Source organism: Penicillium expansum, assembly GCF_000769745.1.
Source record: "Penicillium expansum strain MD-8 chromosome Unknown contig48, whole genome shotgun sequence".
NCBI lineage: Eukaryota > Fungi > Ascomycota > Eurotiomycetes > Eurotiales > Aspergillaceae > Penicillium > Penicillium expansum.
In genome coordinates, this window is record NW_015971175.1 from 419,412 (window position 1) to 446,046 (window position 26,635).

Here is a 26,635-nt window from a genome sequence, read left to right on the forward strand (position 1 = left end):
CTTGCTGTTGAACAAATGTAGTAGCTACGATCAAGTGAAGATCTGTTTCCGAAAATAGCCTACCTCTCATATCAGGCGCCCCTATTGTGTATTAACGCACTAAACGGTGTTGAGAAAACTTCCCCTCAGGATTTTAGTCGTGTTTAGCCAAATTTTGGGTATCTGACTCGGTTGTTATTGACTCAAAGCTGATTGAGGAGGCATAAGCCACCTAAGACTGGATGCTCTATTGGCGAAGCGAGTGCGAGCTAATAAGTATATATCCTAACTTTGATACTCTCAACATGCCTTTTTCAGCCCACTCAAAATTTGTGGCTGCAGGCTTGACATGAACTGATGCATCGGTGTAAACTCCGAGTTCTCACATAAAGACCGTACATAATTACCCTCCTCTTGTAATTTCGGTGGTTGTATTGACTTGAGGTGCCGAGCAGCTACTATCAATGGGAAAGGGACGAGATGTTGACGAAAGACACCAGTGGATGGGTGTAGAAATGACGGGATACAACGTATTATACTGCGACAACAATTGTCCGGATTGACACCGACAGCATCGCATTCCCCATTTGAAATCGCGCGACAGACACCGTAAGCGATGATACTCGACGCCCAGTAGAGTGTCATTATATGCGCGTCCGCGATTTCATCTGTCGCCATGTTGCTTGGGAACTGCCACTTCGGCCCAATACAAGCCAATGTGACTGCAAATCTCGAGCTCCAGTTGTCTAATCTCTTTATCACAGTGAACACCATTGCTTGAAGGTTAAAACGCTGCCTGAACTTTGCCGGAGAATCTGGCTGAAGGTTCATGTTGTCAATTCCCTCGTATAGCGATGGGATTTCCAGAAGAATGTCTACCAACAGATCTTTTCGTGTTTTTGGGTGATGAATCCAAGGATCGGTCATCCACACTGGCTCACTGAAAACGAGCTTCTTTCGTTCCTGGAGTGCACATGTTACCTGTTTATGTATTAGCATTACTCCATATCGTCGAAACGTAGGTTAAATACATGGTTAAGCCGCCCGTCAACAAATAGTCTATGAGCTGGGCCGGTAGCATAGAATGATGGTGGATTGGAAAGGATAAGCGCAAGATCTCCAGAATGATGAATGCTCCAACTGCGGGATTGTGCTTCCTGGTTTCGCCAGTCACCCCCGTATAGAGCCTGAATAAACCATATTAGCCGGCAGTTAATTTGGAATAAGCTTTGACTATCAATAGCCAAGGCTGAATAGTACATACTTCGTAGAAGCTGAATATTCGGGCAACACTGAGAAGTTCGAGACCAGGCTTCCTGCGGGAGCTTAATGATTTTCGCATCTGTTGCAAGGCACTCATATGCAAATTTGCTCCCTGTCGTTTCATCCACTGCTGACTGCAGTCATTATTTGCGGCAGCACTAAGTGCCATTGCACCGAGAGCAGTGCGTAAGATGCTCTTTCCCGGTAGGATATCTCGAAGTACACTGATGGAGCCACCTAAATCTCGTTGGGTATCATTAAAAAGCGAGAAAGACTGACTATTTGGCATGTAAGATGCCCAAAAGTTCCCTTCAAGACAAGATTCGCGGGCAGTTTGAGAAAGAGTGGCAGAGGTAGCCAGGTCAGCTGATAAAGATGCATGGCTCGGACTAGCCCCAATGGGAAGGCGGCTTTGAGTGTCGCGTGGTCCACGAAAAGAAGAAATTTCTCCCTCCTGGCTATGGCCATAGTAGCGGTATATGACCAGACCCTCAGCATAGCCCTCGCAAGGTATGCAAGACCTTCTGCATTGGCCGCACGAGGGCTGTTGTAGATCACACTACTATCGTGGTTAGTACTGTCATTTCAATGTAGAATGGATATTTTTGATTTGTCGAATAAATACTTACGCCTTTTTTGCGCCGCCTGCAGGTACGGCATCCTTTCGAACGTCCCGGGACACCAACCATTGGTAACTGGGCTGGGGGATGTAGGAAGGGTGCACTTGAGTTTAACTAATTCCTTTCCTCGCCGCGAAGAACGTAATGATAAAATCAGTCACTACCGTCCACACTGTTATTCTTGCCTTCTTTTGCTGACCACGACTATTGAAGCTGCGTCAGACTCGCGTGGTTCCAAGGTTCAGCCCCCTGGAGATAACTTTAAATTGGTGGGGCCGCAGAGGTTCTCGGGCTAAACCTAAAAGGGAACATTATGCGCAGTCTGCATTGGAGTTGTCAGACGCCGTATCTTTTGGGGGCTAAAATATTCTCTTCATCCAGTCATTTTATAAGAAACTTTGAATTGCCTCACTGTCCGTTATTTTGTGATAACACGAGGCCCACAAATATACACATCCCGTCCTCTATGTGCTGGGAGTGGTTTCATCCTTCGTATTTCGAGATCCACCAGAGACCTGCTCGATGATGTGGCAGTGTATTTGGACAGATATAAAGAGAGAGAAATCCCCAAGGTAAATGTATAAATATCTAGGGGAAACAACGAAACATCCCTTCCTGGAATATCCATCCTTGAGCCTTAAAAGACACCTTCATAATGAAGTTCAATCTCATCTTGAGCTTTGCTCTCTACTCTCTGCTGGGCTACTCCGGGGCTCTTGCTGGCTCATCATGCTGTGGACCGGACATCACCAGCTGTGCTTACCATGAGCGTCTTCTGGAGAATTACATCGCCGTTTGGGGCGGGAACCTGTCGCTCATTGACACTGTCTTCCACCCCGATGTTGTCCTCTTTACCGATAGGTTCCCTTCAGCAAGTGGCAAAGGAAGCTCGGCTACCAACATAAAAAACCGAGATGAGTTTGCTGCCTTCGTTAAAAGATCGCGAACTGGATGGAAGGAATATTACTTTGAACCCATCCGAAGTGTTGCGGCCGATCACTCGATTGCTGTTCGGTGGGTCATGCATGGTGTCCTTGGATCAAACTTCACACTCTTCCCAACGTAAGTGAAAACAACCATTATAATATATATATCACAAAGCTGATCTCGCAAATTGCTACAGGCCATTGAAAGCAGGTGCTGCTGTCACCTATAACGGCACGGACTTCCTTGTCCAGGACGACTGTACAGGCCAGATTAGGGAAGCGTACATCGCAGGAGACAGTATCTCGCTCTTCCATGCAATGGGCTTAGAGGCTGTCACTGTTTAAGGCATCAGACAAGTTAACCAACCCAAGGTCACCTTGGGATCGGCAATCGGCAAGCTGGAGCCTGGGATGATCTCAGTCAACTCATGCAGCGTTAGGACACTTCTCCTTTTTCCTGTATATTAGTCAAGCTATCTTGAGATAAAGTCGTTGTTATGTACATTTATTGTCTACATGTTCGGAATGGGTACTTCCGACAGCTTTTAACTAGACAATTTTTATTGGAGAATTCAGTACTGATCAACATGCAATTCATTCAACAAAGTATCACAGTCTTGGTAATGATCACTGCTCTCTATTTTATGATCGAGATAAGTAACATAATTAGAGTAAGAAAGGCCAATGTCATGTGCGACCGCCTAACATTTCTCATATTTATTATTTGCTCAACAACCGAGATATCAGTCTGAGAGGAGTGAACACGATCCTACATACATGATATCATTTGCAAACGGAATTAACAAACCAATGATATCATTATATGATTCCAAAATCTTCCGGTCCTCGGGATCTACTTATAATTGATTGTAGTGACACTGAGGTCCCATCAAATCTGGGGAACTCCCAATGTGCTGGCAAACGGGGAGCTGATTGGCGCCCGTGGGCCCTGAGGATTGGCCTTGGTGGTGGTCCTATGGGGGGCAAGGCATGCCCCACGGGCCAGGTCCATGGGACCTCAGCGGTCAATGCCAAGACATTCGGGGGACCACATGGGAGGTGACTGGGCTATGAGTGGCCCAGATACCAGGGACTACAGGCTACTGCAGGAACCCAATTGCTCTTAGAGTTGGATCGGAATTGATTTACAGTGGATTTACTTCGGTTTGCGCTGCTTTCGGATGATCTACTCTTTCAATCTGAAAGGGCCATAGTGGACCATGTACAAGCTACTTCCTTAACGCACGTAGATATACGTGTAGTCCATGTCCATTGTACCTTCCCTTGCCCCTCCACTCTCTCTTATCATCTGCACCCACCCATGTGTCGCCGTGATAGGACATGGTACACGCCGCCGTCTCCTCGTGAGAGGGGCATGTGGTCAATTAATCCCAATTCGATTTGTATTTGAATCTCACGGTCGCTTCTCTCACTCTTCGTTCGTTGCATCGCTCTTTTCATATTGATCATGGATTGGATGCACCTCTATATCGTCGGGGCCGCCGTACTGGTGTTTGCCCTAGTCGGCCTAGTTCTTCTCGTCTCTTCTCAGCATATCAAGGTCGCCAACACTGGAGCTGGCCCTTACTTGAAATTCATCTGGGCGAACTTCATCAAACCGCACGATAAAAAGGCTGGAGGTCAACAGGATGCGCTAGAGAGTTTCTACAAGACACAGGTGCGATCCAATGACCATGAGCTTGGATATGGCTTCAAGCTGACAGTTACAGGCCGCAATCTACGATGCCACTCGTCGTCGTCTGCTCTGTGGTCGCGAGGACATGCTTGGTCTTGTGGCTGCACAGCTGAAGTACAAGATTAACAGCAAGGAAGTCAAGGCTGGAAAGGCTGTCTGGGTGGATGTAAGTATTGACTTGCTATCGTTCTGAGCTAGCGCTAATGTATTCCAGGTCGGTGGTGGTACTGGGTAGGCACTAGAGTAACCCCGAAGTGATACAGACACCTGACTTATGACAGATATAACATCGAAGCCATGGCCACTTTCCTTCCAGTGGACAAATTCTTCAAACACATTTACCTAGTCGACCTCTCCCCATCACTCTGCGAAGTTGCCCGCAAGCGCTTTGAGCGTCTTGGGTGGAAGAATGTCACCGTTCTCTGCCAGGATGCCCGGTCTTTCAATCTGCCCGAGAAGGACTTTGATCCCCGTGCTACAAATGCAGCAAGTGATGGCGTGGACTTGATTACTATGAGCTACAGTTTATCAATGATCCCTGGTGAGTATTTACAATCCCATGTAAGGTTATTTATTGATATTGATTTTTTTCTAGACTATTACAGTGTCGTGGACTCATTAACCTCTCGATTGAAGTCAACTGGAATGCTGGGTGTGTGTGACTTCTACGGTAAGCGATACCTCAAAATTCTGTATGAATGTCACTCATTCAAATATAGTCCAAAGCATTGTGGATGTGTCTTGTCGCAACTACACTGGTGGCGCCTTTAACCGCCACGTCAACTGGCTTGGACGTGCATTCTGGAGAGCCTGGTTCGATTTCGACCGGGTCAGCCTTGAAGCCGCCCGTCGAGATTATCTGGAATACAAGTTTGGTACTGTCATCTCCGCCAGCGAAAGAAACTATTTCCTTGGTGGTATTCCCTACTACATATTTGTTGGTTGCCCAAAGGAAATGGCATCATCTCCATCAAGTCAATCCATTGAGAAGCTGAATGCGTCTTTCACTGAGTCTCCTTACCTGCTTCCTGCCAATCACAAGCAGGAGATGGATAATGCAGTGGTGAGAAGCACACAAGATATTCGTTCCAAGGCATACGAGTCTGCAGTGATTAACCTGAGTGCAAACCTACCGCTTCCATCATCCTTTTACCAGAACCACCACTATCGCATTCATTACAACGACATGCTACCTAAACACACTCAATTCCAGAACGAGTATATCTACGCGTTCACATGGGAAGACCCGCGAGTTGACCACCGGCTCCTAAACATCGGCGAAGACGACGTGATCCTGGCTATTACCAGCGCTGGTGACAACATTCTTGATTATCTGCAAAAGAACCCCCGCCGGGTGCATGCAGTGGACTTGAACCCTAACCAGAATCATCTTCTGGAGTTGAAGGTTGCCTGTTATTCAGCATTGGGCCACCGGGACATGTGGAAAATCTTCGGTGATGGCAAACACGCACAGTTCCGTGAACTGCTAATCTCCAAACTCAGCCCTCACCTATCCAGCCAGGCTTTCCAGTACTGGCTCGAGCACACCCAGACCTTCACTTCTACCTCTGGCCATGGTCTGTATGAGACCGGTGGATCTCGCCACGCCATTCGTATGGTGCGATGGCTCTTCAATATTTTCGGACTCCAGGGTGAAGTTCGCAAGCTTTGTGAAGCACAAAGTATCGCAGAGCAGCGCGAAATCTGGCCCCGCATTCGACGTGTGCTAATGAGCCGACCACTCCACTGGGCTATTGTGAGCACTGAATGGTTCGCCTGGAAGGCCGCCGGAGTACCACGCAACCAGCGAAATATGATTGTCGACGACTTCTTCCGTCGCAACGGCTTGACTGAAGATATGAAAAAGGGCAAGGACGTCAGCGGCCAATCGATTTGGGAATATGTTGTCAATACTCTTGACCCTGTGATCAATGATACTCTGATCAGCAACGATAACTACTTCTACTTCCTTTGCGTTCAGGGCAAATTCTCTCGGAGGTTCGTTTCTTATTTCGATGTCTTTCCATTACACTTGCTGACTGTGATTATAGATGTCACCCTACCTACCTTTCTCCTCAAGCACACGTCAGGCTTTCCACGCCTGGTGCATTTGATGGCCTTCGTATCCACACCGATGAGATCAACGAAGTGATTAACCGCATCACTCCAGGAACTCTGACTATCGCTGTCGTAAGTATCAAAATTTCATTTGGTGGTAGCTTTTATGCTAAATTTACATCAGGTCATGGACTCAATGGACTGGTTCGATCCCGCAGAGGACTCAGCCCCTGCTCAAGCCCGAACTTTCAACAAAGCCTTGAAGATGGGTGGTCGCATTCTCCTCCGTTCCGCCAGTATCGATCCTTGGTACATCAAGCACTTCGAGGAAAATGGCTTCTCTGCCCGTCGCGTGGGAGCTCGTTTCCCAGGTACATGTATTGACCGGTGAGTTTTGAAATATTGTTCTTGATTATTACGGACGAAGCTTATATATCCATTCTAGGGTGAATATGTACGCATCGACCTGGATCTGTACAAAATCAAAGGACCTGTCCCGCCCCAGTACAGACCGCAAAATGTCGACTCTCTCATTGGGGGACAGCGCTATTCCTGGAGGCAAGATGCCGAGCAGCGTGGACAATCTTTTGATTTAAGTATGGCGATACATGTTTTTTCCCCCTTGATGTGGTCCTTTCAAGTTACGCCACACGTGCTTCGGTACCCTTTTATGATACCTATGATCTGGAGTTAGATGGAGTGTTTCGTATGCTTGCCTTCAAAAGCGCAGGGATCGGGAGTATGATTTGAACTATGGGGAATCAGGATGAATGTCTGCAGCTTGTCATACTCGCATCTGCCCTCTTTATTTTGTAAATTAAACTATCCCTTTTCAAATAATCACATCGGTGTTCCTAATTTATCGTTAGAAGATTCAGAGGTGCATCTTGAAGACGAAAATAGGCATCTTTTCCTGCAGTTGATGCGGAAAATGTTGCAGTGTGACAGACTATCTGCCTCTGATCTTCTAAAGGATCCTTGTCTTGATAGCTCTCGAAATTATAGCTGAAGATTCATATATGTGATCACAGTCCCAACCATGTCTTTGTAAAATCTATACAAACGGTACATATTTCATGGGTATCTTTCCAACTTGATTATTGGATAAAGAGTAGGATTTGGTATGGTGTATGGAGTATACCCTACACGTTGTAGATCCCCACAGATCAGCCAGAAAAGGTTATATAGCGGCCGATCCCCCCGGCGCTGATTTGAGCACATTTGCGCAGGTAGTTTGCATATTCAATCGACTGTTCCCGCAAGTTTTAGTATTTACTCAATAGATCCAATATCCTCTCCGTTTTCGGGCACCATAGAAATTGGCACAACTGTTTTTGGACTTAGCCATATTCGAACTAGCAAATCAGAGATATGCCATTCGACTCCCAGGGTGATAAATGGTCTTGGTGAGATACACTCGTGTCTTGGATCTATAACAGATTATAGAAATACATACTTACAGACCCTACAAAAGTGAATCTTGTATTCGAGGCCACCGCTCGAGCAAATGCGCACACTATGACCGACCGATGAAGAGGATTCCTAAGGCTGGACGTCCTCTGGCAAAGTGCTCGCATCTCAATGGGGTTGATTGCAATTGTCGGGAGGTTTGGGCTATTATGGTTCCGCTTGCTCCAGGTATGTCATGCCAAAGGAATGGATTTCATATTTTGAATTGGAAAGATTTGTAGTAACATTTGTCGTTTCGAATAGGGTCGATGGTTTGCAGCCCAGAATCTGAGACTCAGCCGGTACAACAGCAGCAGGCCGATTGTGCTTATACCGAGGGTGGATGATTGTTTGGGCGATGTCAATGAGCATTCTTGTTTTATAAAGGAGTTAGGTAAATAATGAAGCATGGATGAGATTAGCATGTCTATAGCGACAGCTCTAATAACCCATCTCAATCGACAGACCTCGGCACCAAGCTGCCTTTGTGGAACATAACGCAACATTACACAGTGCGAGGAAAGGGAGCACAACCGGGACTTGAGCAGTAATCGAAACTCCAATCACCCACCATGACAAGTCCCTTCTTGCCAGCTAGTTCCCTGAGAGAATCTCCCAAGAAACAGTTCTCCCACTAGAACGCCGAAAAGCACAGTAACGAAGACGCCGACGTTGAAGGTCATCACAGACAGCATCCTATCAATTTCAATAATTAGTCGATCATTCGCTACATCATACCTATGCAGAAAGTAGCAGATGTAACCACCTACAAGAAATATCCAATTAAAGCCCTAACACACTCAAGCAACGCACGTGTCCCGTCTTTCCGGAGACTCCACGTTCCACTAGCCTTCCATGACGGGAGCAAGCGTTTCAGTGAGCTCCTATTCCGAACACCATCACCTTTGAGATACCTCAATGACGTACTTCGTGTTTCGTTTTCATTATTTGAAACTGGCAAAGTCACTTCTTCGGGGTCCTCATCCCCGTGCACGTGCATGTAATCTGGGAGAGGGCTGAGCTTCGCCTTTCGGATGCTTTGTCGTGGATTTACTGGAGCAAGAAGCAGGGCTGAAGGGGAAGAGTTATGCTGGGACCAGGATTTCTCGAGTTGGAATTTGAGAGCGCCGAGAAAGCGGTTGAAGATGGCGAGGAGAAATAGAAAGGACAATGTGAAGACGTATTGTGTCGTGGTTGAGGTTGTCCAGCCTGTGAATAGGATTGTGATTTCAGTGGAGGCCGAGAACACTGATGGCATGTTCATATCCATGTCCATGGTTGCGCTATGGCGTTCACTTTAGTGCGAGCACGAGTCGGAACTTAAGGTTGAGTTCACAGCGATGTATTACTTCATGCTGTTGATGGTCAAGAGTGGGAAACCCGTATGTAATAGGCAAGAGTAGAAGATTAGACGGACTTAGTTGCTCGTGTAGCTTTAGATGAATGAAGTGTTGGGTTCATCTTTGATGAATTATAATTTAAATCTTCTCAAATAAGATCACGTTGGTATATAGGCGCAAACCCGCTCATCATTACATGAAATGTCTCAAATTATGTTACGTCCCAGCTTGGCGAACTATAAAAACAGAAGAAATTGTAAAAAAAGTCTTGGAAGTCTTGCTTTTCAGAAAAAAATAATATATTGCAAGTCAGTTCATTCATTGACTTCAGGTCTAATCATATTTCACAGGGGAAGAAGACTGGAACACGCCAAAGCAGCGGCCCTCTAAACAAACAGTGATTAAAAAAAGAGTCTGGGAAAATTTCATAAATTGGACCACCATGAGCCCAGCGCTTTCACCTCTTATCATATCATGTCTGTCTGTTGCTCACCAAGCCAAAGTGCGCATACAGATACAAAACATGCACATGCGAACGATCGTGGATATAGAGTCAGAGACAGAAAAGAAGCTCAGAAATAGAAGTCCTCATGAGCGGCCATACCGTGTCTTTCCGAAGGAGAAAGGCACGTAGCGGTACTTAATCATGTGCTGGATTTGTCGTCGCACTGCAAAAAAAAGGGTCAAGTTAGACATATGTCCACAACAAAAATGATACAGATATTCGTATCGAGGTCCGATCAAAAGGGGGAAACATACTCGTCAGCACAAACAGAATGATCCAGTAAACCACCAGCACCGGCCAGAATACGGGGATATCAAAGACAGCGAGCCAAGAGCAAACGAAGCCAATGGCAATGGCGCGAGTGGCCGAGTGCCAGAACTTGAACTCGGGCAGACGGCGGATGAAAGGCCGGAACTCCTCGTCCTTCTTGGTGGGGAGGCTGGGGGACCCGGCGTCACCGTCCTCGAGACCCTCGTCCTGGGTGAGAGAGGGGTCGAACTTGGGAGTCAGGAAAGCGAGGAAAAGGTTCAAGAGATAGATGCCGAGTGTATAAGCGACTGTGATTTAATACAAAGTTAGCGGTTTGTTTGTGCGGATGTTTACAGAACTGTTGATGAATGGCTTTCGCGTGTTGGGGCGTTGGGGCGCATCATTTTCGCCCTGCCGATTTCATTTCCAGGGACTTCATCGAGACTTACCGATATACCAGCCCTGTGCGAGGAAAATGCGCAGGAAAAAGAGGAGTAGGAGCACGCCGGAACCAACCCAGCGGTAAGTTGTGTACGGGGTGGAGGCATCGAGGTAGGCTTGGTAGTGCTGAGATTGACATATTAGCATATTGATCGGACTTTTGCAACTGATTTCAAGAATGAAGAATCCAAAGACATTGCGCAATGCCTTTACCCCTCATAAGGCACTCACTCGGGTCAGTCTAGAGGTGTGCGCGGACATGGCTGTGAAGGGCGACTGGTCGGGCTCAGGGACATCCATGATGAAGGAATTAAGGAGAACGGGCGAAGCACAGGGCTAGACCACCGAAAGAAAGAAAGGAAATAGAGAAAGTAAAGGAAAAGCAATGATTAAGATAAGCTGCTGAAACCAGACATTCCAGGACAGGCACTGCGCTTCGGTCAGGACAGAAAAGTGTCCACTGCCGACAGGCCAATCAGATTAGAGATGAGTCACCAGCCACCCAGATAGAGCACGTGATATGTGGCACTGTGTGTACGTGGCAGTGCCATGACATAAGCGGTACTAAAAGAGCTTAGCCACTTCACGTGTACCTCGGGACGGTTAACTTCGGCGTTCAGTCGGTCGCGGGGAAACGGGCCATCTATGATGGTATTGTGTAGCTACTCACTTCCATCTCTGCATAATTCCATCTCAATTATTTGAACAAAAGTAATTGCCTCTTCACATATCATAATGTTTGCCCGTCAATGCACTCGTTTGGCCACTTCCCGGACATCGGTCCCCTTGACTTCCTACTTAGCCCGAGTCCGGGGTTATTCTTCAGCTACTGGTAGCTACGAGCACATCCTCACTTCAACCCCCAAGCCCGGCGTGGGATTGAGTATGTAACGGCAGTCAATATACCAGAGGACCAATTCTTATTCCTAGTATAGTTACCCTTAACCGCCCCAAGGCCCTCAACGCACTATGCACTCCCTTGTTCAAGGAGCTCAATGAAGCTCTGACCAACTACGACAATGACAAGAGCATCGGCGCAATCATCATTACAGGGAGCGAGAAGGCCTTTGCCGGTATGTACATGCCATATATCTTGCAGTCACTCCCTCACCCTAATGCCAATGTACATCAACAATATAATAACCCAATAAACCCACTACAGCTGGCGCCGACATCAAAGAAATGGCCCCTCTAAGCTTCTCAGCCGCCTATACCGAGAACTTCATCGCTCCCTGGTCCCACCTCGCCACCTCCATCCGCACCCCAGTCATCGCTGCCGTCTCCGGCTACGCCCTCGGCGGCGGCTGCGAGCTAGCCCTGATGTGCGACATCCTGTACTGCACCGAAACCGCCACTTTTGGCCAGCCCGAGATCAAGCTGGGCACAATCCCCGGCGCAGGCGGGTCTCAGCGTCTGACCCGTGCGGTCGGCAAGAGCAAGGCCATGGAGCTTATCCTCACCGGAAAGAACTTCAGCGGCAAGGAGGCTGGTGAGTGGGGTGTTGCGGCGAAGGTTGTGCCGGGTGGTAAGAAGGAGTTGCTTGAGCAGGCCTATAAGACGGCTGAGACTATTGCCAGCTACAGCCGTGTGGCTGTTATTGCTGGTAAGGAGGTTGTTAATAAGAGTCAGGAGTTGTCGCTCAAGGAGGGTGTTGAGTACGAGAGACGGTTGTTCCATGCGCTCTTTGGCAGCAAGGACCAGAAGATTGGTGAGTTGAACACTTCGGTTTTCTGAGTGGATTGAACTTGAGGGTTGCTAACGATCATTATAGGTATGACTGCCTTTGCGGAAAAGAAGAAGGCTGAGTGGTCCCATGAATAGATGGTGGGTGGAACAAGTCCATTTGGAATGAAGAAGCTGGCTTTTTTCATTGCCTGCGTGTAATTCACCATGCTGGAGCTGTAGAATATAGGACTCATTAATAGCCCTGACATAGAGCAGTATCATCTAACACACTTCTGCCTGGAATTTTCGTTTACAGCCTCATACTAAGGCGCCTCGTCCACGTTCGTCCTACCTTCTAGATAAGCCTTGCCGATTGGTTAAGCCGGGAATAAATATGCAGGAGATGGGCTTTCAGAGTATAAAAAGATAAGTAGATATATGAAAGAAAGTCTTCATGTTCATTTTGTATTTGACCATCATGTGAAGATATTAAATTAATGCTATTTGCTGAAAAATGCTATGTACATGCAAGAGTGCCTATGAATTTCGGGCCCAGAAGCAGAATTAGTCGTAAACATAAGACACATTGCATCATATCGAACTGGGATTTTTCTCCAATTGGCTCTCATCAATTCGAGTGTTCTTTTCTGCCCGGTAATCATCAATAACACGGCCCTCAACGGTCTCATCGAACACGTCCACCTGGGTCGTCGCAAACTTGCGAGCGCTGACACCGCGCTCAAAGAGCAGATCAAGCTCGGCGAACGAGCGGCCACGAGGCTCGGGGACGCGGAAGTATGTGTAAATGATGCACAAGAAGCAGATGCCACCCCAAAAGAAACCTGCGTAGTTGCCCCAGTTCCAAGCACCGGGGTTCAGCATATAAGGGGTCAGAACGCCGCAGACAATGGCCACGATGTTGTACAGGTTGCGGCCAAGCACGACTGTCTTGATTTGCAGTCTGCGGGTGGAGAGCTCGGCCACAAGGGAGAAGCAGACCGTGCCGACGGTCAGCTGGTAGAATAGGGCCCAGATCAACATCATGGCGCCCGTGGCCAGGGAGCCTTGGTTTTTGTGCTCTTTAGGAACTAGACCAAGGAAACCCATGACTAATAGCATAGTGCATAGACCACAGAGACCGTACAGATACAACGTGCGCCGGCCGATTCCGAGTGTCATGAGGAACCATGATCCAAACACGCCAACCATGTTGATTCCGTATTGACCCATGGCGAAGGAGTATGAGTTGGAGGAGCTTAACCCAGCCTGTTCCAAAAAGTAGGTCGAATAGTTGGAAAAGGAGTTTCCACTAAGATTTTGAATGGCCCAGACCATACAGACGATCTCTGTGCGGCGGAGATCGGTACCCCGGAAGCAATCTAGGTAGCTAGCACCTTTGGTAATTTTTTCCTCCAGAGCAGTAGTGTGAACCATCATAGAGACCGTCTCTTCCGGATCAAAGTCTCCCTGACTTTTGCTGGTCAACCGCACCAGGGCCCGTTTCGCATCTTCAGTGCGTCCTTTCCGAACCAACCACCACGGTGATTCGGGCGCAAGCCAAATACCAATAAAGAGCGGCAGGGGCCACATCCATTGCAGACCGTATGGAATCCGGTATGCCCATTCGTCGGTCCGGCTCAACATGCCCTTAATCACACCGATGCCAATCAGCTGGCCAAGACCCCAGCAGAAATTGACATAGGTGGTCAGATACCCTCGCAGCGCCACGGGACACACCTCCGAGGCGTAGGTAATCGTCAAAGTCTGGAAGACACCCCAGGGAACGCCGCATAGAATCTCCGCTGCAAGCAGGGCGTGCACATTCTGGGCTGTGAAGAAGATTGACGTCCACGCACTAACAAGTATGAGGCAAGCCATAATCGTGTACCGGTAACCGAAGCGTTCCGAAGCCCAACCGTTGATGAATAAACCGATGATTTCGCCGCAGTAAGCACCGTTGCTCAGACCTGCTTGCCACTGTACACCGAGAGGATTGTCAGTTTCTTCACTCAAAGAGGCAAATGCACCTCATTCCACGAGATGGAACCGCCGGAATTGGTTGAACTTACCGCTGCGGATACTTCGTATGTGCCATTGGCTAGTCGCTCGCCATACTTGCGCTTGAATTGCGGGAAGGCATAGAAGTTGTTGACCAAACTAATGTCGTAACCCTCCATGGCAATGCAAGTAGAGATGAGCACGCTCCAAAGCACGGCCTTAGGATACAGCCGGATTCCCTGCATCAGTGTCATGGACTGCTCCTTCTCAGTGGCTGCCTTTGCATTTTGAATGACTTTGGTCATGGACGAGTCCGAGGCGGGCCCTGCGGTCGAAGAGTAACCATATTCGGGCAGGCCATCAACCGGTGTGATAGGATCTGAGGCCTTGGGTTCGGCCATGTTGGATAGGCTAAATAACCGAAGACGCTGGGAGGAAATTGGGGGGTTGTCTCAAGCAACTTTCGATATGGGTCTGAAAGTTGACCTGGTTCGGAAGTCAGGGGAAGAAAAATCAAAGTACCCACAATGCTGAAAACATTGCACGCGAGCGCTCTAGGGCGGCGAAAAGTCCCCTTGAGGCGTACCGAGGGTAATTGAATACTGCGGCAGACACAAAAGGGCTAGACAAAATGAGGATAAAAGCCAATGATCCGAATTGGCGGGGGAACGGGGATTTGACGGGCTCGATGCCTCCAAGCGCAAATTTTCGCGGGATGGGAAGCTTGGCGAGGCCCGGATGGGGTAAGTGATGGGTCATGGTCCCAGTGAACTTATGTGTTTGAATGGTACTATTATTTATTATCTGTTTTCATTAACTCTAGAATGTTTACGGAGTACTCAGTATTGATCTTATAATTTAGATAAAATTTAGATTGTATACGAGACGCTACGTCCAACAGGGGTCTCACAACCCCACGTGGGGGAACTATAATTCTCCGGGATCCCTTGCAGTAAGAAGAATGTATTACAAAGTACATAGATCATACTCGGAATTGGAGTATTCTTATTGGTTTACTATTAAAATGTCATACTTAATTGGTAATACCTGATTATAACCTTGGAACTATTTGCATAAAAGAACTAACCACATATCCTCCTGATTTAATCCCACGATCTACTGTAAACCGGCCAGAAGCGACTATCTTTGACACTAGATTGAATCCTACATATCCTACATTGAACCCAAAATGTTGAAATACAATTGCTTGCCGCTTGCACTTGGACGACTTCGTTTCTTTGATCAACAATGCTATTCGGAGTTCAGGGCTTAGCTCAAGCAACAATGTTTAGTAGAATTCTTTTATGGATTTTCTTTGATTAACTCTATTAATTATAGTCTCTGTGGACAATCTGTTTTGGTCCAATTTGTCTTTCAAAGCCTGCTTTGTACATCTATATGTGTCTCTTTGACAACTCGATTAATTATGGTCTATCCACTTCTTTCAAGGCTTGCTTGACCACTATAATGATGCCGAATTTTTTTATATCATGGTTTCAATGATTACTCGCCTGTAAGATTTACTAATATATAAGATACAGTCCGTGTTTACAATATACTCAACATTTCAGTATCAATAACAATCAGTTCTCCAACGTCAATCAGCTCGCCAATAATAGCCAATTTATAAACAACAACCAGTAAGTAAAACAGCAGCCTACAGTTAATGATTTAAGAACTAACCATTCACATAGAAATGCCACGTAGTCTTCGTTCCGGGAATTCCTACGCTTCTCCCCCTCCCCCTCCTCCACGCCCTGCTCGCATTCCACCCGATAATGTGATCAGAAATCGAGACTATGAGCTCTTGCCTGGTGGCATGAACATCCCTATGGGTCTCGCACGTAAGAAGGTTGCTCAATGCCATCTCGAATTCATAGATATGGGACCAGTAGACCCAGAATATCCCCCAGACGAATACCGCAACAACCATTGCATCCTCCGACTCACATTCTTACATCAACTTCAAGACGATACCCCATACGCACCCATTGGCACTAGGGGGGTGATCCTGGACTTAGAAGGTGTGGACCAATACGAGACCACATTTTCAGGTGAGCTAATGATGAGTACTTTTCGGTACGAAGGCCGGCATCAGAGGTGGCTGCACGTCGCACCGCTACGTATGGGCGGCCAGAGGACAGTTGGGGATTGTGTTCGGATCATTCGAGATTCTCGCTTGGTGCCTTGTCGCTTTGATGCCTCAAACGAGAACCTGGCTGGGTGTAGAGACTTTATGTGAGTTTTCTTATGTTTTTGATATGCTTGGAATCGTATGCTAACCTACAGCCATTGATAGATCGCAATTGGTTTATCAATTGAATAGGAACACGTTTCTAAGGCTGCCGGCTGATGCTAATCTTACGGTTTACAACAGGTTCAATTACAAGTATAATGAGGCTGAGAACCCTCCTGACAATCGTGTTCTCAACCCTGTGTCATATGCTGTCTTTGAACGAACATACCAACATACCACTATCAACGGAATCAATTATACTGGAACTCGTGAGTCGCCCAGGATATGTTTCCCCTGTTTTATCGAATTGATTGCTAATGAGAAATTGATAGGCCGTTTCTTGGAAGAGTAAAAAAGAATACAAGCCATGGATATTACGTTTTGTTCATTGATGAACAGCTGTTAGGTAGAATTCCGAAAAGACTAACCTCAGTACGGTGGAAGTGTTGCTGTTTACAATAATGCGTTCAGGTCACTCTTTGTCTTCATTTGATCTGGAGAATATATTCATAGAATAGTCATGGTGCTCTTGCCATTTTTTTCAAAGTTACCTACGTTTGCGAAGTACTTAGTTAATTCCAGATGAGAACCCAAGATGATACCAAAGTATAATACAATAATTCGTAAATCGTATTCAAATTGCCGAGATAGCTAAATGCAGTGAGGTGGAATGAATCCACGATTATTTTGAATATGAAAAGCACAAGCAAGGAAAAAAAGCACATTTACAAACGCGCTGGTGGGGCACCAGTAATATGAGCCTCCGTAGCAGACTGAATGCGAGCACCAAGATCCGCATTAACACGACGGAACATCTCGTAAGTAGCCTTGCGAACACGCTCATCGGCGCCGCACAGGTGACCAGAGATGTTACCGACAAAGTTCTCCTGCTGGCCGGGGGTACGGCCAAGAACCTGCCACAGGCCGTTAGCCTGAACGTAGTCCTCGGATGTCACAGGGTACTGCTCGGCGATGACAGCGCCGGACCACTTCTCGTGTTCCTGGCTAGCCTTGACGGGCTTGTGGGCGAGCGGGCGGAAGGTAGAGGGGTAATTAGGGTTGGCGCCGTAGTTGCCGTTGACGTTCATGTAGCCATCGCGGTGTGAGGGGTTGAAGGCTTTAAGTGGGCAGTTGACGGGGATCTGCTCGTAGTTTCCGCCCAGACGGTGACGGTGCGTATCGGGGTAGGAGAAGAGACGGGACTGGAGGACAGGGTCGGCGGAAGGCTCGGCACCAGGGACCATGTGGGATGGGGAGAAGGCGGCTTGTTCAATCTCCGCGAAGTAGTTCTCCGGGTTCTTGTTTAGGGTGAAGCGGCCAAAACGGCGCAGGGGCACCTCGTTCTGGGGCCAGACTTTAGTCAAGTCGAAGACGTTCCAGCGGAACTTCTCAGCCTGCTCAGGGCTCAGGACTTGCACGTAGCAGGTCCAGGAGGGGTTCTCGCCGCGCTGGATGGCCTCGAATAGGTCCTGGGTGTGCCAGTCGGGGTTCTCAGCGGACAGCTTGGCTGCCTCATCGTTGGTGAAGGTCTTGTTGCCCTGGTCGGTCTTGCAGTGGATCTGGACGTAGTTGAAGGTGCCATCTGGCTTGATCCACTTGTAGGTGTGGCCGGAGTAGCCGTTCATGTGACGGTAGGAGTATGGGGTACCGCGGTCACTGAACAGGTGCATCACCTGGTGGACGGCCTCGTGGTGGGTGGAGAGGTAATCCCAGAACATGGTGGCGTCCTTAAGGTTAGTCTGCGGGTTGCGCTTCTGGGTGTGGATGAAGATGGGGAATTTCGCAGGGTCGCGCAAGAAGAAAACCGGGGTGTTGTTGAACACCCAATCCCAGTTGCCCTCCTCGGTGTAGAACTTCATGGCGAATCCGCGGGGATCACGGGCACTGTCCGGGGATCCCTTCTCACCACCGACGGTCGAGAAACGGGTGAGCATCTTGGTCTTCTTGCCAACACCCTTGAGCATATCAATGATGGTCTATGCGTTATTAGTCTGGTTGTTCTCCGTGGGATTAAAGAAGCTGCAGGGTGGTACATACGAGATCGCTAATATCATCAGTGACCTCAAACTCGCCGTAGGCGCCAGCACCCTTAGCGTGAACCACGCGCTCAGGAATGCGCTCACGGTCGAAATGTGCCAGCAGATCGATCAGGTGGAAATCCTGCATCAGAAGAGGGCCGTTGGGACCAATGCGCTGAGAAGCCTGGGGATCCATGACCTATACATATATGGTTAGACCATGCGATTCAGGAGGACGTGGGCAGGGTGTACTGGGCAGCCGTTAGAGGCCGTGTAGACCGGAGTCTCATTATAGCGGTAGGTTTCTGCAAAAGAGAGGGCATTAGTTGGTGTGCTGGGCGTTGATGGAGGGTATAACCTACTAGGCTCGTTATCTTGACCCATGATGGCAGATTGTCTTAGGAGAAGAGGAAAAAAATCCCGGAAGTCCGTTGATTTATATAAGGAAGAAAACGTCCTTGTGGGGGAGCCATGGAAAAGTCCAAAGCCCATGGACCCACCAGATTTTGATATGGAAATCATCCACTGTCAATTGGTCCATATTCTATCTAATACCTTTCGATATCAACATTATGTACTATATTGATGTACAATATATAGAATGGTCGACCGTGTTTGCGGCTTTGCCCTTTGTTTGATAGTCTTTTTTCAAAGTAATTGTTTTGTGTCTTCTACTCAGATGTTTTGGATAATTTCCCCTTATTCGTGTTGCAGGTAGAGTATAGACGATAAATACGGGCTGAAAATGTGAAAAACGAATTTTCTACAACAGATCTTTGAATATCTGCAAATGCCATGCCTCTTGACGTGGGCATGCAGAATGTTCGATATCCAATCGCTGATATTATCCTATCGGGTCCACTCCCTGAATAGGAGTAGAGAACGGGACAATGAATAGCTTTGTAAATGGACTGTGGCTAGATCGGGAGACATTCCGGGGAGGTCAAGTCGTCCTCCCAATTTAGCAGGTCAACCCGAGCTCAAGCTGTCAGCTGAATTTGTTCTGTCGGAACGATCCGAGATCGGTAACCCTCGGCGTGCCTTTCCGAACCCGGAGATACGGAGTTGGCTTGACGGACTAGTTGAGGTGCAAGTCAATTATGTTGTACACAATTTTATATCCGAAAAATTCATTGACATATCTAATTGTCATAGTATGATAGCAATTGAAACCTCCAAAGGTCAGTCCCTCCAAAGTGTTGCGCGAGGCCTTGGTTAATTCCACCTATGCCTCGGCAAAGAACCTTGAATAGTGCTTCCCTTGGAATTGGTACAAGAAAGGATCAAAAAGCACTCAGTGGAGTGTGCTCATACAGAGCCGTGGAAAAAAAAAACAATGAAAAAAAAAGAACCAAAACAAATGCTCGCTCAGTGCGCCAATAGTATAACTTATCTTGTATATCGCAGGGAAAGGAAGCCCCAAAGTAGATTGGGGTTTGAACAAATCATAAAAGTGGGTGGGTATATCTAGCGCTTGCGGCTTCTCAACACCCTACATATCAATCAAAATAAAGAGGCACCAAGATAATGCTGCAAGTGCATGCACGGGAAGGAACGGGGTTTAGCTGGTAGGAGTGGGCGCTGAGGTGATCGCAGGCGTGCTAGTGGAGTCGTCCCAGCATCCCCATACCCTTCCTGGGCTATTACAGGTCACAGAAGTGGGCGAGACAGAATTAGAGGTAGTTGTGGCTACCGTACTAGTTTCGTCACGGCAGCCAAACCACCCTGGGTCATGACAACTGGTCGTTGCAGTCACCGTGGGCAAAGTGGTAGTTAGCGTGGGTGCTGGTGTGGCTGTTGTGGTAGGATCATTGCACCCGAACCAACCAGGAGTCAGGCATGTCGTAGTAGTGGCAGTGCTAGTTGGTGAAGTCGTAGTTGTAGTCGTAGTGGTAGCAGTTGTGCTGTCATCCAGACAGCCCCACCACCCGGGGGTCTCGCACGTAGAGGTTCTCGTCAGAGATGTGGTAGTGCTAGTAGTTGTAGTAGTTGTAACCTCAGATCCGTTGCTTCGGAAGAACTTCCAGAGTTCACAGTCGAAGCATTCTTCCTCTGCGACACATGAGGGGACACTGTCGTATTTCAAAATAACATCGGATATCACATTCTCAATCTTGTGAGTACCAAGACCGACACGCCAGCCTTTGTCTGCCACAGTGTCATATGTGCACACCTGTCCGGTGTGACATGCTGACTCCATCGCGTACCCGCCCCATGTACAGATAGAGTTAATTCCATTGCAGGTTCCCATATAGATTGGGTCTGCTGTATGTCCAAAGTGGTAGGATCCAGTGAACTGTCGCGACTGTGGGAATCGTGGGTCATAGCCTGGCGGGCTTGGGAGGCCAAGTCGAGCTGCGGGTAATGCTTCTGGGACGGCCTCAAAAGTGACCACAGGCAACCCGAACGTCAATCCAACCAGACTCGTCATTGCACCACCTAGCGAATGACCGGTCATCCAAATATTTGCATCCGGGTAGATCTCGGTAACGTTAGAGTATAAGTCGATCGCTGCCCGGTAATAACGGTTTTCGTCATTCATAGACTCGACGATGCATGTCAGATTTGCTGTGAACGTAGCACTCTGGCAATCGCAGGATTGTCTCCATAGATATGAGCCTCCTTGGCCGCAGCAACAACTGAAGAATAGATTATCATTGACTTTGTCGTTTGTTGTAGTACCTGCGCCGTCAAAAAGAGCTGGCGAGGTGCCCTTCAGGGAAATGACGACAGTGCTGTTTGTCTTATCGGAGTAGATGTGCCCTCTCAGTCCATCCTTTTGCCAACCAAAGCTCCCCGAATAGTTGAATTTGCCATTGATAGTGTGCCACTGTCCTGTTCCAGGCTCCTCAATATAGTCATTTGCGGTCATTTGTGCGAATGTCAAAACAGTCTGCTTGTCTGTAATATTCGGTCCAGGCAAGGTGTCCATGACCCATTCTAGTGGAGACAAGGCGGCCGCAAAGCCCGAGGACCGCGCAGCTGCCAAGTGACCTTGAATCACCGAGAGTCGTCGGTCGACTAACCTCTGTATTGTGAGAGGACTAGATAAAGCAACCAGAGAAGATTCCGATGCAATATATTGTTCTCCGCAGCCATCTTCGGATACAGTTCGAAGACGAGTGTCTGACTTGACGTCGAGTCTCGCATGAAGCTCGGGTTGTTCATAGGTACCTCGGTGGAAAATGTGACGTAGGGACTATAAAACGGTTAGTTTGGGTCGGCTAGGGTGATACAATTTGCATCTTACAAACTCATGGGTGTCTGGTGTGGCCTCGGCCCCATTCAAAGGTACCTGGGGCGGGATGATGGGAAGTTGTTGAGAGGGTGGATAATAGCCTGAGGCGGAGGCAGCACTTGATAATAATGCAGCCGATAATAATAGGCTGTGGATGCTAAATTCAATCCATGAACGTTTTCGAGGCATGATGAGAGTTGATGATGAGGATCAAGATCAAGGAGAAGTACCCAGGTGAGTCTATCGCGGTTATCGGCGAGTCACTTATCAAGTGACGCAGTGCGGAGAGCGATCGGCACGTGATGAGTACCCCCGTGACGTGACGCGATATCGTGTGAAACTAATTTCTCGTCAATTTGATGTCTTCTGAAATGATCATCAAGAGAGCAATGCGTTGCTACTGATCGGCTGCAGTATACTTCGTTTTTTGTATGGAGTGCGGAGTACTTATGATCGCTTTACTTCTGGACAACAAGGCTAAGGCTAGAACTGGGGGTCTCAGGCGCGGATCGACACAGGCCTATCAGCTGCATCCGGGAGCGGAGACGCGCAATTAGTGCCTTATAGAACCCCATCGCCCCTGGCCTTAAAATGTCTGGCCCCTCTGAAAATAGCACTCGGCCTTATTTGCATTTAGCACGGCCACTCACCAGAATGGGCAGCTCGGACGCGAAATCTCCCACGCTTGAGCAAGATTCCAAGACAGTACCTCTGTCATCATCTGTCAATAAAGAGGGGCAGCAAAATGGACCCGACGTATTCGAAAGACGGGGGTCCGCAGACTCTGGCACACCAGCCGATGCCCAGGCAGATGATGGCTTTGTGCTTTCGCGAAGCGTGCAAGACCCTTCAGAGGAGCTGCCGATTGAACTAATCAGCCTGGCAGATCGGTAAGTGTGGTAACATTGGTGCTCATCTCAACCTTTATTCTGATAGCAATTTTCCCAACAGTTTCGTGAATTCCCTGAGCGCCAAAGTCCACAACTCACCTCCTACGATCGAGAAGATCTCTGAGCTTTTCCAAGTTTTCTACAGCCGCGCCGAGTCCCACATTGCCACACATATTTCTGCTCTCATAACTCGGATAAACCGGGATCTTTCGCCTCAGGTTCCTGCAAAGTCTCCACGAGGAAGCGCACTGTCGAAATTGAGTAGCAAGCGCTCTCAGGATGATGTCAGGCTAGGAGCTTCAGGTCGCCAAATGTTGACTGCGTCCGAAGTAGCCGAAAAGCGACAGGCTCGTAAAGCCCTTGAAAACAAACGAAGTGCATTAGAAGAGGCTGCCGAACGAAGGGTTTGCGAGCTGGTGTATGAGAAACTCTGGAGGCACAAAAGTACATTGGATGATGTGCGGGATGAAAAGTTGCGTTCCAAGACTGCGGCTTTGCTGCTGGTCGGCATTAATCTGAAAGACCTTGGGATCGATATAGACCTTGAATCAATCGATGAACAGAAGCAGGACGAAGCGAACGAATTTCTTTGTCAAGCCCGGGAGTATCTCGCGAAGATGAACGATTACAAATACCCCCTTGGAAAGCTTCAGCAGCTTGCAGCGGCGCACAAGGCCATCGTCGACGCTCTTACTAAACTTTTGCCGTCGTCTTCTTCTGCAGACGAGATTCTACCCACGTTGATCTATTCGCTTGTGACATGCCCTCCGGAAGGGATCAATATTGTCAGCAACTTGGTCTTTATCCAACGTTTCAGGTCTTCAAACAGAATTGACGGAGAAACGGCTTACTGCCTAACCAATCTAGAGGCCGCGATTAGCTTCTTGGAAAACGTCGATCTTTCCACACTGCGTGCCGATGAGCTGCAGGACGGTCCTTTGAAGCCCCCTAGTGAGGCAACAACCCCATCAGTAGAACATATCGATCCTTTTCGGCCCACCAAGGAGACTACAACCTCGGCTGTGACGACTGTATCTGCATCGCCGGAATTGTCAAAACCAGAAATCAAAGAACCCGCCGCCTCTACATTACCCAGACCTCGACCCTCCGTCACACCACAGCAACGACGCCTCAGCAACCTTTTCCAGCCACCTGCTAAAGTTCTCGGGGCTGCAAATGATGCTGTGCGCACCACTGCCGACCAAAGCTTGAAGAACATTGGTGCTACATTGGACAGCAGTTTCAACTTTCTGTTTGGTCGTCTGAAGGAAATGCAAAACATCCAAGGACCCGGCCCCGAAGGTAGCGAACCAATACTGCCAAAGACATTGGCCGAGGCTCGTCGTCTAGTGAGCTTGCCGCTTGCCTCTACCACCAACCAAACCCTGACCCAAGGGGAGCTCGCAGCAATCAACTCTGTTTCCGTGGATGAAAGCACACCCCTACGCAGTAGTTCAAGACTCACAGACCTCTCCAGCGCCCCTACCCCTCGAGACCGGAGCGTGGACAGTACCCGAACTCAGGGGAGCGGTAAAAAGCTCATCACGACATCACTACGCGAAGATTTTGCGTCGAGTTCACCCATAACCACTCCGTTAGAATCAATGCGAAACTTTGGCAACACGCTCAACCCTCTGAACCACATCCCGGGCATGATGAAGAACTTTGGCCGCAACGCACCAGAGACTCCCAGCGGCAGGTCCGTATCTCCATCGGGACTGGACAGATTCAAGTCATCACCTGCCTCGACAGATGTCACTAGTGGTCCTGTTAGTCCACTCCCCACCTCTTCATCGAAAATTGATCCTCCGATCCAGCGGTTCCTTGAGACACAGGATGCGCGCGATCTCCGGATTGGGGACGTAGCTGTTCTACTGGAGGACTATAAGAGACTCGCTGCTGCGCTTTATAAACCCGGTGCCGAGTCTCGATGAGTTCCCATGATTAGATCACGTTCCTTCATCTCATCTCCTTCTCATTGATTGCAGGAGATGGAGCATTCTTGCATCATGGATCGATGGCGTTATTATATCTGGTATTCCATTTCATTTGGGTGAATAAACCTTGGGGTAAGTAGCATAGTTTTGGCGAGTAAGCTACACATTGTCCATATCATACATCATTTTAGCAAAGATTTTCCTTTCACACCAACATATGAATGCAAATTTGATAAGCCCCCACGTACGATCCCAGCAAATAAAAATAGCAAAGAAAAAGACTCGAAAGCGTAAAGGGGGTATTGAACATGAATAAATCAAGTCCCACGGTGGGTAATTTTGGGCATAACACAATCATCTCAAACAACATAAGAGCCAATGAAGAAGCCACGCCGAGCAAGAGAGCCATACCTCGCTCATGAGTGGCGTCCACGCAGAACCTCTGCACCGCCGGTTCTCATCTCAGTCAATTTATTCGTCAACTCCAAACTTTGTGCTTCAACTTGGTCATGGCGGCGCTTGACCTCGCCTTCAAACACAGCAGCTGTGCGGCGGCGGGCACGCCGTAGGTTCTTCATTTCTGAAAGGAGATGAGTGAAACGGTCAATCATTTGGTCGCCGCAGTCTTCCCATTCATCCATGGTCATGTGGGACAAACAAGCCTGGCGTTCTTGGTCTGTCAAAGCCAACAGATGGAAGACAGCATTCTTGGGTTCCTGAGAGTCTGGGATAACAGGTGGGTTCGGTGGCAAGGAGGGTGATTTGATGACGGGTGGAGGAGGGGTGGGAGATTTGTCAAAAGGTTCAGCTTGCAACTCCGAGAAGGACTTTTGGTAAAGCACTTCTGGAGGGTAGTCTGCTTCAAGGGGTCGCTTTTTGGAATGTATCACAGTGTTGCTACGGCCGCGACGCGACGGCTCGTGCAATTCGTGCAACTCGTGCGACTCGCGCACAAAAAAGGGATCCTGCATGGCGTGGTCGACATCTAAGTCGGTCAAACTGGTCATATCAAAGGCATTGATTGAATGCCCGCCGCTTTCCCGTCGTCCATTGGCACGTATGGTGTGGTCCTCCATGTCATCATCGCTTCCACCGTCGCTGTCAGTATGTTCCTGAAACGATGTAATACTAAGTGTCCGGCCAACATCCGGTGGAGGTTGAGAGTTATGGCGAGTAGGTGATGCATCGAGTTGTTGGTCGAGTTGTTCAAGAAGTGAGGGCTTTGGTGGGCTGAAACGTGTCCTTGGTGTTGCTGACGAGCTATGAGGGAGAACAATCTTTCTGGGCCCAGCAGGAGGAAGCATTTGACCCAATTTCCGTGGCTTAGACTTTGGTTGTGGTTGAGTCTGAGGCTCGGGATCAGAGTCTATAGTAACAGGCTGCCGCGAGGAAGTTCTCTTTCTGCTGGCGGACCAGAAATTCTCCAGGCGCTTGCTCAATGGCTCCTCGCTCGTACGCGGTTTGTGCAACACAGGCCAGTCGTGTGCTTCGTCAGACTTCTCATTATCCCCGCCATCTCCACCAAGAGACGAAGTCATTTGGCTTCCAAAGTCATCAAAGTCATCTGAATCAAACCCCGCCTTCTTCATGGCTTGGTCACCCAGGCCATCATACCAGTTAGACCCGTACGTATTCCGTGAAGGTCGAGGCTGGTAAATCGATTGTGGATCCGGGTTGGTGTAGGCAGCATTGGTACTTGACGCTGCCTGAGATTTGTTGTCATCAAATCCGTAGACACTAGTCCCCGCCACGGTTGAATCATCAATCGCCTCAACGTCTGTGTCAAACACATCCCTGTCACGCTGTGTCCCATGCGTAGGAAGATTGCGGGGCTGATTTGGGAATTGAGTGGTACCATGAAATTCTAGCGGCCCACCTCTACCATTGGCACCTGGAAGACCTGGATTGACTAGCTGGGTGACGGGTACCTCGACTCTGGCTTGTTCTGCACGTTGCTGGCGCGACTGGATGGCTTGGTCGGGGGCTCCGCGAGCCTGCCCACCTTCTTTGGAGTGGACATAATCGCCAACCCCCATAATACTTTCTTTGCCTAGCTATTGTAGGGGAATGAATAAATGTGTTCTTTTTGATGACGCTGAAAGACGACGGGAATCAGTCCACGGTAAC

The 26,635-nt window shown here is 48.4% G+C and overlaps 11 protein-coding genes across 11 annotated transcripts; 5 read left to right on the plus strand and 6 right to left on the minus strand.

Moving 5' to 3' along the window:
* Positions 1 to 279: 279 nt before the first annotated feature.
* PEX2_018920 (Zn(II)2Cys6 transcription factor domain-containing protein) lies at positions 280 to 1,931 on the minus strand (the record flags this gene model as incomplete). Its single annotated transcript, XM_016739167.1, has 3 exons — positions 280 to 960; positions 1,244 to 1,801; positions 1,872 to 1,931. 3 exons carry the CDS (start codon positions 1,929 to 1,931, stop codon positions 280 to 282), a joined length of 1,299 nt encoding a protein of 432 aa, XP_016603054.1.
* Positions 1,932 to 2,517: 586 nt separating this feature from the next.
* Positions 2,518 to 3,133, plus strand: PEX2_018930 (nuclear transport factor 2 family protein; the record flags this gene model as incomplete). Its single annotated transcript, XM_016739168.1, has 2 exons — positions 2,518 to 2,924; positions 2,986 to 3,133. 2 exons carry the CDS (start codon positions 2,518 to 2,520, stop codon positions 3,131 to 3,133), a joined length of 555 nt encoding a protein of 184 aa, XP_016603055.1.
* Positions 3,134 to 4,256: 1,123 nt separating this feature from the next.
* PEX2_018940 (class I SAM-dependent methyltransferase) lies at positions 4,257 to 7,138 on the plus strand (the record flags this gene model as incomplete). The annotated part of the gene is made up of 9 exons (XM_016739169.1): positions 4,257 to 4,466; positions 4,519 to 4,650; positions 4,699 to 4,715; positions 4,766 to 5,025; positions 5,080 to 5,154; positions 5,204 to 6,482; positions 6,536 to 6,674; positions 6,727 to 6,929; positions 6,988 to 7,138. The coding sequence occupies 9 exons, from the start codon at positions 4,257 to 4,259 to the stop codon at positions 7,136 to 7,138; spliced, it is 2,466 nt and encodes an 821-aa protein (XP_016603056.1).
* A 1,416-nt stretch (positions 7,139 to 8,554) lies between these two features.
* PEX2_018950 (Retrieval of early ER protein Rer1) lies at positions 8,555 to 10,826 on the minus strand (the record flags this gene model as incomplete). Its single annotated transcript, XM_016739170.1, has 7 exons — positions 8,555 to 8,687; positions 8,730 to 8,757; positions 8,805 to 9,274; positions 9,936 to 9,999; positions 10,091 to 10,393; positions 10,535 to 10,652; positions 10,758 to 10,826. 7 exons carry the CDS (start codon positions 10,824 to 10,826, stop codon positions 8,555 to 8,557), a joined length of 1,185 nt encoding a protein of 394 aa, XP_016603057.1.
* Positions 10,827 to 11,261: 435 nt separating this feature from the next.
* echA (enoyl-CoA hydratase echA) lies at positions 11,262 to 12,347 on the plus strand (the record flags this gene model as incomplete). The annotated part of the gene is made up of 4 exons (XM_016739171.1): positions 11,262 to 11,409; positions 11,462 to 11,599; positions 11,689 to 12,234; positions 12,298 to 12,347. 4 exons carry the CDS (start codon positions 11,262 to 11,264, stop codon positions 12,345 to 12,347), a joined length of 882 nt encoding a protein of 293 aa, XP_016603058.1.
* A 435-nt stretch (positions 12,348 to 12,782) lies between these two features.
* Positions 12,783 to 14,590, minus strand: PEX2_018970 (putative MFS alpha-glucoside transporter; the record flags this gene model as incomplete). The annotated part of the gene is made up of 2 exons (XM_016739172.1): positions 12,783 to 14,168; positions 14,261 to 14,590. 2 exons carry the CDS (start codon positions 14,588 to 14,590, stop codon positions 12,783 to 12,785), a joined length of 1,716 nt encoding a protein of 571 aa, XP_016603059.1.
* A 1,295-nt stretch (positions 14,591 to 15,885) lies between these two features.
* On the plus strand, positions 15,886 to 16,777 carry PEX2_018980 (uncharacterized protein; the record flags this gene model as incomplete). Its single annotated transcript, XM_016739173.1, has 3 exons — positions 15,886 to 16,427; positions 16,567 to 16,694; positions 16,758 to 16,777. The coding sequence occupies 3 exons, from the start codon at positions 15,886 to 15,888 to the stop codon at positions 16,775 to 16,777; spliced, it is 690 nt and encodes a 229-aa protein (XP_016603060.1).
* A 373-nt stretch (positions 16,778 to 17,150) lies between these two features.
* PEX2_018990 (catalase) lies at positions 17,151 to 18,827 on the minus strand (the record flags this gene model as incomplete). The annotated part of the gene is made up of 4 exons (XM_016739174.1): positions 17,151 to 18,401; positions 18,463 to 18,642; positions 18,696 to 18,748; positions 18,806 to 18,827. The coding sequence occupies 4 exons, from the start codon at positions 18,825 to 18,827 to the stop codon at positions 17,151 to 17,153; spliced, it is 1,506 nt and encodes a 501-aa protein (XP_016603061.1).
* A 1,177-nt stretch (positions 18,828 to 20,004) lies between these two features.
* atg15 (triglyceride lipase ATG15) lies at positions 20,005 to 21,870 on the minus strand (the record flags this gene model as incomplete). Its single annotated transcript, XM_016739175.1, has 2 exons — positions 20,005 to 21,642; positions 21,694 to 21,870. The coding sequence occupies 2 exons, from the start codon at positions 21,868 to 21,870 to the stop codon at positions 20,005 to 20,007; spliced, it is 1,815 nt and encodes a 604-aa protein (XP_016603062.1).
* A 465-nt stretch (positions 21,871 to 22,335) lies between these two features.
* On the plus strand, positions 22,336 to 24,505 carry PEX2_019010 (VPS9 domain-containing protein; the record flags this gene model as incomplete). The annotated part of the gene is made up of 2 exons (XM_016739176.1): positions 22,336 to 22,571; positions 22,633 to 24,505. 2 exons carry the CDS (start codon positions 22,336 to 22,338, stop codon positions 24,503 to 24,505), a joined length of 2,109 nt encoding a protein of 702 aa, XP_016603063.1.
* A 419-nt stretch (positions 24,506 to 24,924) lies between these two features.
* Positions 24,925 to 26,544, minus strand: PEX2_019020 (uncharacterized protein; the record flags this gene model as incomplete). The annotated part of the gene is made up of 1 exon (XM_016739177.1): positions 24,925 to 26,544. One exon carries the CDS (start codon positions 26,542 to 26,544, stop codon positions 24,925 to 24,927), a length of 1,620 nt encoding a protein of 539 aa, XP_016603064.1.
* Between the last annotated feature and the right edge of the window lie 91 nt (positions 26,545 to 26,635).